We start from the raw sequence: 15,812 nt of genomic DNA, 5'->3' as shown, positions 1-15,812 counted from the left end.
TTTGGTTTTAGGTGCTAATTTTCTATTCTATTTTCTATTCTATTCATTTCTGTTTATTCATTCTATTCACTCGTCACATTTTATTGAAAATGTATCATTTCCTTAGTGGGAATGAGAATAACAAAGGTTCAGAAAGATAAAATCGTTGGTGCATGATTTTACAGCAAGTCACTGCTAGAATTGGAGAAAGATTAGTCTTGTTTTTTCATCTGCTGGGTTTTTGTTTTTAAGAGTTTGAAGACCGTGGCAGGAGGAGTATACCTCATCTTTAGACTCTTATGTCAGTGTGTAGCCCGGTTGGAAACCCTCTGTGTATTTGTAGAGGTGTTGTGTGTGTGTGTGTGTGTATGTTTATTTATTTATTATTTTTTCTTTTTAAAGATTTTATTTATTTATTTGAGAGAGAGAATGAGATAGAGCATGAGAGGGGGGAGGGTCAGAGGGAGAAGCAGACTCCCTGCCGAGCAGGGAGCCCGATGCGGGACTCGATCCTGGGACTCCAGGATCATGACCTGAGCCGAAGGCAGTTGCTTAACCAACTGAGCCACCCAGGCGCCCGTGTTTTTTTATAACTGGGAATGAAAGCTGAACAGAACACTCACTCTGTCTGCTCTATGCATACAATGGAGTTGTGGCTATAAAACATATATTGTAAACTATATTTATCAATGCCAGCAGGACTTGCTGTCATCTGTGCCATTTCCCTGCCTTGAATGACTGCCTAAAGGAGCAGAAATGTGTGTAAATTGGTTGTGATTGAAGGCTGCTCCGTGAATTAAGTTCTATTTTGACCACTTTAGAGGGCTGTTTTCTTTTTTGGTTTTCAATTTGTTCTCTGGGTAGTTGAGGTCATAATAAATCTGGCATTTGCATGTTATCAGCTTCTAAATAGAGAGCCCATTATGTCATCTCTGATCTGTTGAAAGATTTATTTATTTATGTGAGGTGGGGGGAGGGGTGGGAAGAGGCAGAGGGAAAGAGAGGGAGAACTCAGGCCGACTTGGTGCTGAACACGGAGCTTAGGCGGGGCTCGATCTCAAATCATGAGATCGAGTCCTGAGCTGAAACCAAGAATTGGACGCTTAAATGACTGTGCCACTTAGGCCTCCATCTCAGATCTTTTAAAATCTTAGCTCTCTAGAGTAGACTTTAGGAGTGCATTTCTTAAAATTTCCATATAAATTCTCTGCAAAAATATAATAAACATTTGTATTTTTGCTAAGATAAATGATACTAATATAAGCATGCCATAACACGTTCCTGAGTGCTGAAATAAATCAAGTAATGTTTTCCCCTGATTATAATATTAAAATTGATGGATTATCTGGGTTATCAGGACTTTCTAGTACATAATTTACAGCCACTTTTTAGTATGTAATTTACAGCCATGATCAAAGGTCAGGAAATTAGAGACAACTTCAAACTACTAAAATTAATTAAAATAATAAAATTTTACTTTTGTAGTATATATACACCTTCAGTCAAATGTACAATTCTAGCTAACATCTTCTTGTGTTTTGAAGGTTAGCAAAGTGCTTTTTCACATATTCCATGTCATATTTTTTCAAGAGTCCTGTAAGATTGGATTATTTTGTAGAAAAGGAAACTTAGACTGAAAGATGGAAGAATTAGCCCAAACTCACACAGCTAAGGGACATAGTTGAGATTTGAAACTTAACTTTGGTGCTGGTGTCCATGTTATTTTTAATTTTTTTTATTGTAGTATAGTTGGTATACAATGGGTTACATTAGTTTCAGGTGTAAGCCCATGTTAAGACTACCACCAAATTGAACATTGTTTCTCTTATACTTGACCCTTTATATCACTTGCTAATCAAAAGCATGGGACTTTTGGAGCTTCCAAATGTATGTAAGATATATCCTTTGGGATTTGTAGAGTTGTCTTCTCCTTGGGCCAGTTCTGGCATTGTAAGATTGGATTATGAGTATAAATAAACTCATTAAAAAATTTTGGCAAGCATAAAGTACGGAGAAGCATTGAAACAGTGTAAGCTAGTGAGGAGATTGTGGACTTCATTGTCAGAGCTTGGTTTAAGTCCTGGCTTGGCTACACATTAACTGTTCAAGAAGTCACTTCGGCTAGGTCACAAGTTTTTTAGGTATGGCCTGTGGACCTTTGAAGGTCTGTAAGGTGGTACAAAATCAATTGAGGGTAAAACTGCAGGTATCTCAGCATAAATCAAGGGAGTAGCACCAGACTGTGCTCATTGTTAGTGTATTCTTCACCAACATGCATGCACAGTAAAATAAAATGCCAGTATCACTTAAGGATGTCCTTGATGATACTGACCTGGCAGGGGAGATACCATGATCACAAAGAATGCCCTTGATGAAGCAGTAATATTAATTGTAATTCTTAACCCTTGAGTTGATACATCTTTTGAATAGTCCTATGATGGAAACAGGAAGTATGCATAGAGCACATCTGCTGCATACCAAGGAAAGATGGTTTGCTCAAGGAAAATAGTTGTGTAGTTTTTTGTGTCACAAGCTGAAGTAGCTTCTCTTTTTATGGAACACTATTTTTACTTGAGAGAATGAATGACAAGCTATGGGTATTTGGCAACCATCTTTGCAACAGTGAAGGAATGAGCCAGTCACTTCAAGGAAAACAATTGACAGTTATTTATTGCCAGTGACAAAATTTGAATTTTCAAATAATGAGAATTTTAGAAAATTTGAGCCCACCATCTTGATGGCAGAGTGTCAGCTTCTGATGTTTAAGGACTTTTCTGTTGGTGGTGATAGTAACAAATACAGTTTTTTGGTGATGTATAATGAAATATCATTTCTGTTTTCCAAATGACCATTGTGTTAGCCACTGAGAGTGTTAGCCCTACTAAACGGAATAGGAAAAAGATCATTTATCAAGTGTTGATATATTAAAAGAATATGCACCATTATCTCTAAAGATTATTAAAATAGTCTTCCTTTTTGTAAAATACACTTGTGTGAAGCTGGATTTTCTTCATATACTTTCATCACTATATCCCAGCAGATTAATGCAGAGGCAGATTATGAAAATATAGCCATATTCAGTTTAGCCAGACATTAGATTTGTTTTATTTTTGAAAACCTTGTTTATTTTTCATTAGAAATATGTATATCTTACTATTTAATGAGTTGTTACTGATTTAAAAAATTAAATATTAAAAATGACTAGTTTTAATTTCCAATATGGTCAGTAGCAACTGATATAAATTATATAAGCAAAAGGTTTTTGGGCACCTGTAAGTTTTAAGACTATGAATAGGTCCTGAAACTAAAAAGTTTAAAAACTACTGAACTAGCCAACTGTTTCCTTGTCTCTATTGATGGAATAAAATCCACTTCTCAGGATTGCTTTTTTTTTTTTTAATATTTCATTTATTTATTTGACAGCGAGACCGCGAGAGAGGGAACACAAGCAGGGGGAGTGAGAGAGGGAGAAGCAGGCTTCCCGCTGAGCAGAGAGCCCCATGTGGGGCTCGATCCCAGGACCCTGGGATCATGACCCGAGCTGAAGGCAGACGCTTAACAACTGACCCACCCAGGCGCCCCTCAGGATTGCTTTTATTTTAAAATGAGATTTACAGGGGTGTCTGCCTGGCTCAGTCGGTTAAGTGCCCAGCTCTTGGTTTCAACTCAGGTCATGATCTTAGGGTTGTGAGATCGAGCCCCATGTCGGGCTCTGCACCCAGGATGGAGTCTGCTTCTCTCCCTTTCTCTCTGCTCCTCCCCACACTCATGTGCACGCTGTCTCTCTCTCTAAAAATAAATAAATCTTTTAAAAAAAATAAAATGAGACTTACAGAGTATCCATGATGTGGAAAACATATAATAGGTGGTAGAAATTATTTGTGAAATGATGAGGTGAGCTTCCAGTAATGTAGGATGAACTTAGTTGTCTGTACATGTTCTCAGTAAATGTTTATTATGTTAAAGAATTTTGGAAAAAATTTCCATTATGGAGTAGGAACTGTTGGGTCCCTGAAGCAGAATATTTGATCATCTATTAAATATATATAGGATAAATGGAAACTTACAACATTTTTATTTAAGAACATATTTCTATAACTATCAATAGAAAAGTTTAAGGATGCTCACTCTTCCACCATACCTTTACAAAAGCAACTGTTTCATGAAACTTAAATGTTCCCTTTCTGACTCTGTGTGTATACATAGTAAAATTGTGTAGTTTATTATAGTTATAGTTTTGTGTTCCATTCTTTTCCCTAATCATTTTTCCATTTTGCTACATAGTTTCCATTATAATCATTATTCATGATTGGTCCAGGTCTTGAGTTGGTAGATCATACTTTATTAAAATAGTCTCTTATGTTAGTCATGAAGGTTGTTTCTTTTATTATTATAAATGATGTTGTAACACATTTTCTATATATTCACACAGCATTTCCTTATTTATTTATGTACTTATTTATTTATTTATTTATTTTTGCCCTTAGGATATAGTCACAGACGTGGAATTACTAAGCCAGAGTAACACACACACATATTTTTATTGCTCATGCTGTGTGTATATATATAAACATATATGCTATGTAAATGATATATACATGCATCATATATACATCTGTGGGATGGGAATAGAGAAGTGTACTTTTTTTATAAAGATTTATTTATTTATTTTAGAGAGAGCCTCTGGAGGGGGTGGGGCAGAGAGAGAAGGAGAGAGAATCCCAAGCAGACTCAGCCCCCATGCGGGGCTCAATCCCTCAACCCTGGGATCAGGACCTGAGTCAAAACCAAGAGTCAGACAGTCAACTGACTGAGCACCCAGGTGCCCTGAGAAATATACTTTCAAAGGGAAGGGCTCCACATGGTAGAAATGGACAGCAAATACGTTGGACAAATAATAGTCTACCACTTGACTGAAATTGAACAGTTTCATTTATTTGCTTGCTAATTTTAAGAAGATAAGGAAAATTTTTTTTAAACTTTCTGAAGTTGTTTTTTTTTTTTAACTCTAAGCAAGGAACAACTTCAGACTTCTGAAATACTGTTATAAAGGGTAGTTCTTTATTTCTTTTAGTAGTTAACATTTAAATTTCAATTTTGTTCACGGTGACCACCTTTTTAAGTGTTAGAAATTTAATAATTTTATTTTCAAGTGTAAAAGATAACTGTGTAGGAAATGATTAGCTGTACTTGGTACAATATATTATAGTAAATTCCTTTAATCCAAAATCCTTTCTTAGAAAAACTGAAGTTTTCTTTAGGAATTAGGATTAAGATAATCTAGTTGACTGAGATTACCACATGTACAGTTTGTCAATTACCAATTTTCAGTGAAATAGAATATGATGAAATATACAATTATTTTTTACTGATTATTGAGAAGACACTCCACAGCTGAAGAGCCTGAGGGTATACATCTTCAAAGTAGAGTGTGGGAAGGTAGGTTGATGTGCAGCACTGCATGATGCTGTGAAGTGTCATGTAATTCATTCAAAAAAAATTCTTATCTACTCGTTTCCTTATCTTTTGTCTCATTAAAATAGATGCTGAGTATGGAGTGGGGTGGTTAGGTTAGCTTATTAACAAGTTAGATAACTGATCAGTTATTTCAAATTCTCAAATGGTGGGGCACCTGGCTGACTCAGTTGGTGGAGCATGTGACTCTTGATCTTGCGGTTGTGAGTTCAAGCCCCACGTTGGGCATAGAGATTACTTAAAAAATTCTAGATGACAGGATAAAATGAAAGAAATTTGAGGGGGAAGGCCTATAACATTAATGATCTAGGAATGACTCTACTGGTAATTGTGAGATTTATTTTAGTGCTTTTTTTAGACTTGAGAGCTGTGTGCTTGGCAGTTTTGCTTACACTTTATTTCTTTTTATAAATGTCAGTATTTGAGGGCTTCTTAATTACATGCTTCTTTACACATTTCGCTCTCAGTTTTATTATTTTACTCCTTCACAGGAATTTGTAATCAGCATATATTGCCTTTCTTTTATAGTTTTATGACCTTTGTGAACTATTCAGAACTGGAGGTCAGGTTCCTGACACAAACTACATATTTATGGTATGTAAACCCCAATGATACCACATACTTACTTAAAATGGAAAGGGTCTGACTTATTACGTGTACATTACATAATAATTTCATTGTCATGTGACATTCACTAATTATATGAAAAGGCGATGCGATACTTTTTTACATTTTGCCATGTTGTCTAGTTGAAAATAATTGCTTTAGTAAATTGCCATATGCATAGGACTGGGTTGTAGCCCTAAGTAATGGTTGGCAGAAAAATAGTCCAGAACCACCCAACTTTAAGGCACAGATCTTCAATTTACTGTTATTTTATCACACTTTTTTTGAGCATTCATTTTCATCTGTTATCAATCTGTGGATTGATGAATAGATGCACATATTTGCTTACTTTGCTTTTGGAATGTAATGTTACTGTTGAATTTTTTCTAAATCCTATCATTTTCCTTCCTTCTAAAGATTTCTGGGTCATTTTCCTATTCTTTTAGCTGTTTTCCTATTGATCTAACATTGTCCCAAGTAAAACATTAATGGGAAGTTTAAATAGTATGACTTCACATGCAGTTGTTAAATACATAGCTGAACTTAGAACACTGTTATAATTATGGTATCTGCTTTTACAAAAACACTATTTCTTCAAGTTGATAGTTTTTCTGATATAGTTAAGGTGATTTTGGGGGCGCCTGGCGGCTTAGTCAGATGAGCATGCAACTCTTGATCTCGGGGTTGTGAGTTTGAGCCCCATGTTGGGTGTAGAGATTGCTTAAATAAATAAATATTAAAAAATAATAAAGTGATTTTTGAAATTCATTTTAAAATTTTTGATTCTCATATGACCTTTTAGAAACATCTGCTAATGTAGGTAATAGAGAATTGGAAAAATGATGGCTTTGCAGGGAAGATCCTTGAGAGAATTGCACAGCAGGTTCCTGTAGGCCTCCTGAATCATAAGACTAGCACATTTAGTAGAGACCGCTTATTTACTTTGAGTTTTTTGTTAAAACCCAATTTCCAAGTAATTCAACATGTGACTCTTCATTTTTGTTATTTTTGGCCGTGTCTCTGAGTTTGCACACTTTGGTATAATTTTAAAAAATATTGTTGCTATTGTATTGTTTCTAACTTCTAAACTTTTACTCTACAGGGTGATTTTGTAGACAGAGGTTACTATAGTTTGGAGACCTTCACTTACCTTCTTGCACTAAAGGCTAAATGGCCTGATCGTATTACACTTTTGCGAGGAAATCATGAGAGTAGACAGATAACACAAGTGTATGGATTTTATGGTAAGACTTTCTATTTCTCTGATTCTGAATATTGTTTTACTTTCCTCTTTGGGAGAAAAGCCATACAAGTCATACATGTGCTTTATAGTAAAATTAGAAATACAGATCATCTTTTTCTACTTTCTCAACCTTTAACTCTTGTTCCCCCAATCAATTGAGAACCTTACCATGGAGAGAGAACTGTTCTTAACTTTTGGTGTACATTGTCCTAGATCATTGCCTCAAAGTGTAGCCCTCAGTTTAGCTCAAATGAATCATCAGGGGTGCTTGTTAAAAATTACATTGCTGGCCCCCACTGAAAACCTCTTGGGGTGGGAATCCTAGAATCTGCTGAAGGTGAATGTTCTGCATTTGAAAGTTTGAGAAATATATATGTACGTGTGTGTGTTTGTGAACATATTTGTGTGTGCACATACCTGCTTTTTTCACTTAATGCTACCAGCCGTTCTTTACTTCATTGACATTATTTTTATAGCTGCATTGTATTATGCTGTATGGTTGTACTATAATTGATTAAACCAGTATCTTTAACATTGGATGTTGGAATTTTTTTTTTTTTAAAGATTTTATTTATTTATTTGAGAGAGAGAATGAGATAGAGATCTTGAGGGTCAGAGGGAGAAGCAGACTCCCTGCTGAGCAGGGAGCCCGATGCGGGACTCGATCCTGGGACTCCAGGATCATGACCTGAGCTGAAGGCAGTCGCTTAACCAACTGAGCCACCCAGGCGCCCTGGAATTGTTTTTAAGTTGCTGTTATACACATAGCTGAATGAATATCCTTTTACATATGTATAATATTATACGTGTATAATATATATAATTATCTATCTGCTCCATCCAGAGAATGCTAGGACCTCAGGGGTCAGAAACGAAACTTAACCTTTAAAAGCAAAATATCTGCTTCTATAAAACTTTTATATGGTTTAAAGTTTTAAAAAATGAGGTTGGGGGAAAAAATGAGGTTAGGAAGCTCTTTGAAGGAGACGGCAGAACTGTTGAGATTATTAACATGAATTTTCCTTAAGCATAATTAAGGCAGATATTGAGATATTTGAAAATATTAATCTCATAACACTTTAGTTTTAGATTGTATATTTTGTTTTATTTAGTTTTAGATTTATATATTTTGATAATTTATGATTTATATAACTGTTTATAGTAATCGAAAAGTTAGATCGCTAATATTTGTCTCCTTTTTACCAGTTACTTTTGATTTTCATTCACAAAATATCAAGTACCATTTAAAATAAAAGTTTTTTGATTCTTTTGCAAAAATAGTCAATAGTATGGATAGTATGTACTGTGGTGTTAGCTTAGTAAAAGCAACTGGCTCTAAGATTGTTATAATTACACCTCAAAATTTGACCGTTTATCAGTGTAGGGCAAAGGGATAAAAGGGGAGAGGAAAGAGGACTATTTTAATCAAGATGCCTTGACTGAAGAAAATGATAACAATACAACATCTAGTATTGAATTCTTTTGTTCCCAAGCTGTGCTCATCTATTATTTTGTTTAATAAAAGAAAGCCTACTAGTTTCTCAAGCGGGAGATAATTTTAGTTATCATGGAACTTAACATTGATTTTAAAGTAGTAAAAATGGGGGCGCCTGGGTGGGTCAGATGGTTGAGCGTCTGCCTTTGGCTGGGGTCATGATTTCCGGGTCCTGGGATCAAGCCCCACATTGGGCTTCCTGCTCAGCGGGGAGTCTGTTTCTCCCTCTGCCTCTCTCCCCTGCTTGTGCTCTCTCTTTCTCTCTCTCTCTGTCTCTCTCAAATGAATAAATAAAAGCTTTAAAAATAAAGTAGGGCGCCTGGGTGGCTCAGTTGGTTAGGCGACTGCCTTCGGCTCAGGTCATGATCCTGGAATCCCTGGGTCGAGTCCCGCATCGGGCTCCCTGCTCGGCGGGGAGTCTGCTTCTCCCTCTCCCACTCCCCCTGCTTGTGTTCCCTCTCTCGCTGTGTCTTTCTCTGTCAAATAAATAAATAAAATCTTTAAAAATAAATAAATAAATAAAAATAAAAATAAATAAAGTAGTAAAAATGTCCATGTATAGCTATTAATTATATTGGGCCTTCAGTTCACACTGATAAACATATACTGAGCAGTTATTATGAACCAAATGCTTTGCATATGTATAAAGAGGAAAAAGAAGATTCCTGCTTGCAAGCTCAGCCCAGTGTTAGTGCTCTCATGGCAAGTTTACATAAGGATCCTGCTTCACACATAGAGGTAATTTAGAAAACCATGAGGATTTATCATACCCCATAGTCTTCTATATCATTTTCTTTTTTTTTTTTATAAAACTCAGATGTTAATGATATTTTTTTTAATTTTTATTTTTTTTTAAGATTTTATTTATTTTTTAGAGAGCGAGTGAGAGGGAAACAGCATGAGAGGGGAGAGGGTCAGAGGGAGAAGCAGACTCCCCGCCGTGCCGGGAGCCCGATGTGGGACTCGATCCCAGGACCCCGGGATCATGACCTGAGCCGAAGGCAGACGCTTAACCATCTGAGCCACCCAGGCGCCCTCTTCTATATCATTTTCATTTGTACTTATGGCAATAGTGATATGTCAAGGTTTTTTTATTTATTTATTTTTAAATTTTTTTTTTTAAAGATTTTATTTATTTGACAGAGAGAGACAGCGGGAGCAGGAACACAAGCAGGGGGAGTGGGAGAGGGAGAAGCAGGCTTCCTGTGGAGCAGGGAGCCTGATGCGGGGCTCAATCCCAGGATCCTGAGATCATGACCTGAGCTGAAGGCAGACGCTTAATGACTGAGCCACCTGGGCACCCCTGTCAGGTTTTTTTTAAATTAAGGAAGAAGTCAAAGAACAGAACTTCCATGATATTAATGAAAGAAGAGATGTATATCCTTTTTTTTTTTTTTCAAAATTCCAATGACCCTTGGCTTTCTTTTTTTTTAAACGTTTTTTGTTTTTGTTTTTTTTTTAAGATTTTATTTATTTATTTAAGACAGAGAATGAGAGAGAGCACATGAGAGGGGTTAGGGTCAGAGGGAGAAGCAGACTCCCTGCTGAGCAGGGAGCCCGATGCGGGACTCGATCCAGGGACTCCAGGATCATGACCTGAGCCGAAGGCAGTCGCTTAACCAACTGAGCCACCCAGGCGCCCTTAAAGGTTTTTTTTTTTTTTTTTTAAGATTTTTATTTATTTATTTGAGAGAGAGAATGAGATAGAGAGAGCATGAGAGTGGGGAGGGTCAGGGGGAGAAGCAGACTCCCTGCTGAGCAGGGAGCCCGACATGGGACTTGATCCCAGGACTCCAGGATCATGACCTGAGCCAAAGGCAGTCGCTTAACCAACTGAGCCACCCAGGCGCCCGAAGAGATGTATATCCTATTAACTGTTGTAGACAACAGAGAAAGTGTTCAGCTGGGAATATATCAGAGCCTGATTGGCAGTCTGTCTCCAGTGATGACTGCAGGTGTACTTACTGGAGCTCGAGTATTTCATTGCACAATGTGCAGAAAATCTCAGAAGAGACAACCTAGGCCTGAGAAATGTTGAGATAGGAATCACCAGTGCTCCTATAATTAAGGGTCCTCTGATTTGTTTGATTACCCTACTAGAGTAAGGTGGTCACATTAAATAAATTATTCTGTTTGATAGAATTATCCCATATGAATAACATAATAGACCAAAGCATTTGTTTGAGGATATATGAATTTAATATTTAGCTCTTTCTGATCATAGCATTTTGATCAATAACTTGAACTGCTTTGTAGGGCCACTTCTGGAATGAAAAGTAGGACCACATACTTAGACTAGTTAAACATAAGTCTCCTTCATGGCTCTACGTGGAAGACCTACCAGGTCATAGCTTGCTGTCCTAGTTTAAGTTAAACTTCTTTAGTATTGGATGCATTCTTTATTTTTATTGGCAGCTTTAGAACTTCATTAATGAGAAACTCTTCTGTTTCTTTCACAGATGAGTGCCAAACCAAATATGGAAATGCTAATGCCTGGAGATACTGTACCAAAGTTTTTGACATGCTCACAGTAGCAGCTGTAAGTTTATGTAAATCTTTGTAAAACCTCAAGTATTTTCCTGCCAATAACCCTTTGCATACTTTTATCTAATTGCCATCTCAATTATATTGACATCATTAACGTTCATTGATGAGTTTAGATATGACTGAGTTTATTATTATACTTTCAACTCTGTTATCCTTTTTGCTAGTTAATAGATGAGCAGATTTTGTGTGTTCATGGTGGTTTATCTCCTGATATCAAAACACTGGATCAGATTCGAACCATTGAGCGGAACCAGGAAATTCCTCATAAAGGAGCATTTTGTGATCTGGTTTGGTCAGATCCTGAAGATGTGGATACTTGGGCAATCAGTCCCCGAGGAGCAGGTTGGCTTTTTGGCGCAAAGGTCACAAATGAGGTAAAGCCAATATTTTTTGAAAAATGGTTTGTTGGTTGCTAATGGACTACATAAAGAACTATTGTGGCTATAGATAACAACCTTCTGTTTCTCATCTAGTTTATCATGTAGGTCTTTCCTTAAATGAGATCACATAATGAAAGCACCTCCTTCAGTATCCACTTGGTAATATGTGTAAAATAAATGTTTTTTCTTTTTTCAGATATTTCAATTAAGTAATACGATAGCAAGGGCAAGATAGGCAACTTTTATATATATATATATACACACATATACATATATATACATATACATAGAAAATGTTAATATATATTTTCAATTTAGATTGACGTGTAACGTATTAGTTTTAGATGTACAACATGATGATTTGAGATATATATAGTGAAAAGCCAACTTTTGAAGTTCAGCTGTTTTCAATTAAAAAAACACACACATAGACATTATATACGCACATAGGGATGAGCTTATATTGGGACGTAATCCAGCACAATGGAATTAGAGAGTTAGGTTCAGCATAATTTAGGTAAATTATTTATGCTCTCTGAGCCTCTATTTCCTTAAGGTACAAAAGAAGAATAATCTCAGAATTCTTGTAAGAATCATACTGCACCCTCAGTAAATGATACTGATAGCGATATATTTTTTATTATACCATAAAAACTTTGTTTCATATCTGATAGTGTTTATAGAATGCTTTTCTTCCAGAAACTTCTAATAAATTATGTGACTGTGTGATTTCTATAACTTAGGCCGAAGCAGCTCTATTTGTCTATAACTTATTGGAAGTAGTGGGGATAACTAGTAGAATGGGTTCTATAATCATGAGAACTTTAGTAGTAAAAAGATTTGTTATTTATTTATTTATTTGGGGAGGGGAGAGGGAGAGAGAGAATCTTAAGCAGGTTCCATGCCCAGTGTGGAGCCAGACATGGGGCTCGATCTTACAACCCTGAGATCATAACCTGAGTGGAAATCAAGAGTCAGGCGCTTAACTGACTGAGCCACCCAGGCACCCCTATACTTTATTTAAATATTATTTTCATATATATAGAGATATATATATAATATATATATATAATATATTTATAGCATGATTTTTAAAAAATGTGCTAGATACTTAACAAAACCTTTCTAAATTGCAGTTTGTTCATATCAACAACTTAAAACTCATCTGCAGAGCACACCAACTAGTGCACGAAGGCTATAAATTTATGTTTGATGAGAAGCTGGTAACAGTATGGTCTGCTCCTAATTACTGCTATCGTTGTGGAAATATTGCCTCGATCATGGTCTTCAAAGATGTAAATACAAGAGAACCAAAGTTATTCCGGGCAGTTCCAGATTCAGAACGTGTTATTCCTCCCAGAACGACGACGCCGTATTTCCTTTGAGGCCTTCGCCCATCCTGCTGACCCATTTTTCTTCCCTCTTCTTACCCCAACTTTTGTGTATTACCCTCTACAATATACTTTTTATCAAGCACTTTGCTGCTGAAATGCTGCCTCTTGCCTTTTTTTTTAATTTTAAATTATCTAAATTTATTGTTTGTTATGGTGTCTATAGCAATGTTTTTCTATCAATTTTCTCCCCCATCCCATCCCCACCTTGGACTCATTTGAGAAGACTTGAGAAATGTCTTAATACTCACACTGCTGCATGTAGCTCTTGCTTATTTACTGGTCTGGGGGAAACAGGATGTGTTTCCTCTTTTTTAAAAAGCCAATTGACAGAACAGACTACACCGAAATGCTCCTCCTTTTGTATCATTCAGCCTTTTGTTTTAGTTTGGTAAGTTTTAAGAAATTTCAGCAGCAAAGTTGTTATTCAATGGGCACGATGGACTGCAGATGCCTCGAGTTATGTATACCTGTCCCAGCTGTAAACTTCATTGTCCTTTGTTGAATGATATTTTAAATGGATATAAAATAAATTGGTCTAAAGGGCTGCCCTCCTTGTTGTGTTTTTAAATTTTAGTTAAAACTGCTACAGCTTATGACTTTGTACAGTAAGATAATTGTATTGATCTTTTTTCAGATTCCTTGTATTTTTTAATAAAGTAATCTTAAATAAAACCCAGATAGGTTAAAGTGTTAGAAATTTTAAACAGCTTACATTGTTAGTTTAAAGTTATTCTTTTTTTCCCCCCCAATCAGAGCTTTTGACCCTTTGGTTATTGAGTTTAAAACTTCAACTGAAATTCAATAGTATTTATTTAAAAAAAAATCACTAAACTGTGCCTAAAGAACATAACTGCCATATTAATGTCTTGGTTTATATTCTCTATAGTAATAGAAAAACATTTAATACTTGTAATGCTGATATGTTCATTTGATACCAGTTGAGTAGAATGTGATAGGTCCAGTTTACAATCTATCATGAGTATCATTAAGTAAAATCTGTGTACTTTTCAATAGGAATCATTCTCCTCTTGCTGTAACACTTGACCTTAACTTTTAGAAAGTGTTCATTTTTTAACTGCAACTGGAAAGGTTGAAAAGTCAGGACTCTTGTATTTGTGAACTGTAATTTGAAGCAAATTTTAAAAAGTGTAGAAAGAAACAAATTGTCCTATTTTGTAAAGGTCTGTGATACCATGTTTCGGCTTTGTGTAAGTAATTTGAATATCCAAAGGGTGTGATGATCAGTTCTTTATATGCAACTGTCCACTTAATAAGGACAAGTGTTCCAGTGTCTCTTATGACTGTGGTCATAAATGATGTTGGAATTTACTATTTTGTGAAATAGTTGGTATCCCTTTACTACTATAATTAATTTTTGTCATTCCAGGAAATCTTTGTGAAGCCAGCCAATTAATAAAGCACTTTAGTATCTGTTCAGGTAGTTTTGAAAACCAACTTTTCCCCTTCAGGATAAGAACTTCCAGGTTACCTAAAAATGCAATAAAAATCTTTATAGTCTAAGCTTCTTGGCACATAATTTTTCATCAGGGTTTTTCTTTTATTAAATGAGCACAATAATTTTGATTTTTATTTTCTGCAACCACCTAGCTCCTTGTTTAGTTTTTAATTGTATAGCTATATGAAAGAAGTGGCTAAGACATTTGCTGCACACACTTGAACTGTTGGGTCAGTAGCTTTCTGTTACTGCCCTGACCCCAGTGTAATTCAGGGGGAAACGTATTTTTATCTTACAGGGATATGTAGCTATGTATTTTACTAATTGTGAAACACTGGAAATTAATGATGCAGACAACTTGGTGTGGTCTTTGAACGGCTCTCTGCAGTGTTTTTTTCTGTTACCATAAATTGTATTTAAGTGCTTGCTCTCCTCTGCTTTTAAGTTGTACCAATAAAATCGGTAACCTCAGCCTCCCCTTCCCATTTGACACTCCTTAGCTTAAAATGATGTAGTTGTTTTAGTTATCCTTGTAATGTGACTTATTTTTAAGTCATGGTGTATTACATTTGTTTGTCACTAGTTGGGCATGTGCCAATAATTTTCTGTCCATTCCTTAATTGCCATCTCTATTTTGTCTGATTTTTTTCTCTTCAGCTGAATAACAGCTTTTTTGCATGAAAAAAATAGTTTTTACTATTAGACATGTAAAGGGAAGAGAGAGTGAATGTATTGGACTTTGTAAGCCTAAAAGGAATATTTGGATCCCTCTAATAAATAAGGGCTATGTACGATATAGAGTAATCATGTAGTGGAAGATACTTGCAAGTCATAGATTTGTAGGCAGGCGGATCTGTTACTCCCTGTATCTAGGCTGAATGTAAAATCCTTTATGTTGTATTAATGGGGGTAATAACTATTTTTATTTGCTGATGATATACTTGGTTTCTAATAAAGTGTCCTAGGCTCTAGTGAGACCTGTCTACTTTTAATTGCCAATTACTTTCTTTCCTCTTTTCCTGATATGCTCTTGGCTAGCTTTTTATTGGTTTAATGCTTTTTCCTGAAATATCACACCACTTTAAATGTGTTCATTTGGGTGTGATCCTAAAAAGTCTGGATCAAGAGCACATCTGATATGCAACCTGCATCAGCTCCTACTCCATCTGGATGACCAGAACTGTTGGAAGATTGTGACGTCTTAAACCCTGGGTTTTGTGTTTGAAATAAGGTTTGA

The 15,812-nt window shown here is 35.8% G+C and overlaps 1 protein-coding gene across 3 annotated transcripts in view; it reads left to right on the top strand.

The window, feature by feature from the left end:
• The window catches only part of PPP6C (protein phosphatase 6 catalytic subunit), a 39,130-nt gene extending 23,584 nt beyond the window's left edge, over positions 1-15,546 (top strand). For 2 of the 3 annotated variants that reach the window (XM_064578929.1, XM_064578928.1), the window contains 4 exons: positions 7,163-7,304; positions 11,258-11,337; positions 11,510-11,719; positions 12,862-15,546. In XM_064578929.1, coding sequence (XP_064434999.1) covers positions 7,163-7,304; positions 11,258-11,337; positions 11,510-11,719; positions 12,862-13,110 — 681 coding nt within the window. In that variant the 3' untranslated portion in view covers positions 13,111-15,546. Of the gene's footprint in view, positions 1-5,982; positions 6,049-7,162; positions 7,305-11,257; positions 11,338-11,509; positions 11,720-12,861 lie in introns of all 3 variants that reach the window. The other variant, XM_045883143.3, reaches the window with a different exon arrangement.
• The last annotated feature ends 266 nt before the right edge of the window (positions 15,547-15,812 follow it).

The sequence above is a fragment of the Mirounga angustirostris genome, unplaced genomic scaffold (genome assembly GCF_029215605.1).
Source record: "Mirounga angustirostris isolate CCGP_5_RB_7025 unplaced genomic scaffold, mMirAng1.0.hap1 SCAF_15, whole genome shotgun sequence".
In the NCBI taxonomy this organism is placed as follows: Eukaryota; Metazoa; Chordata; class Mammalia; order Carnivora; family Phocidae; genus Mirounga; species Mirounga angustirostris.
Note: the sequence above shows the minus strand (reverse complement) of the source record. Positions and strands in the feature narration are given on the sequence as shown.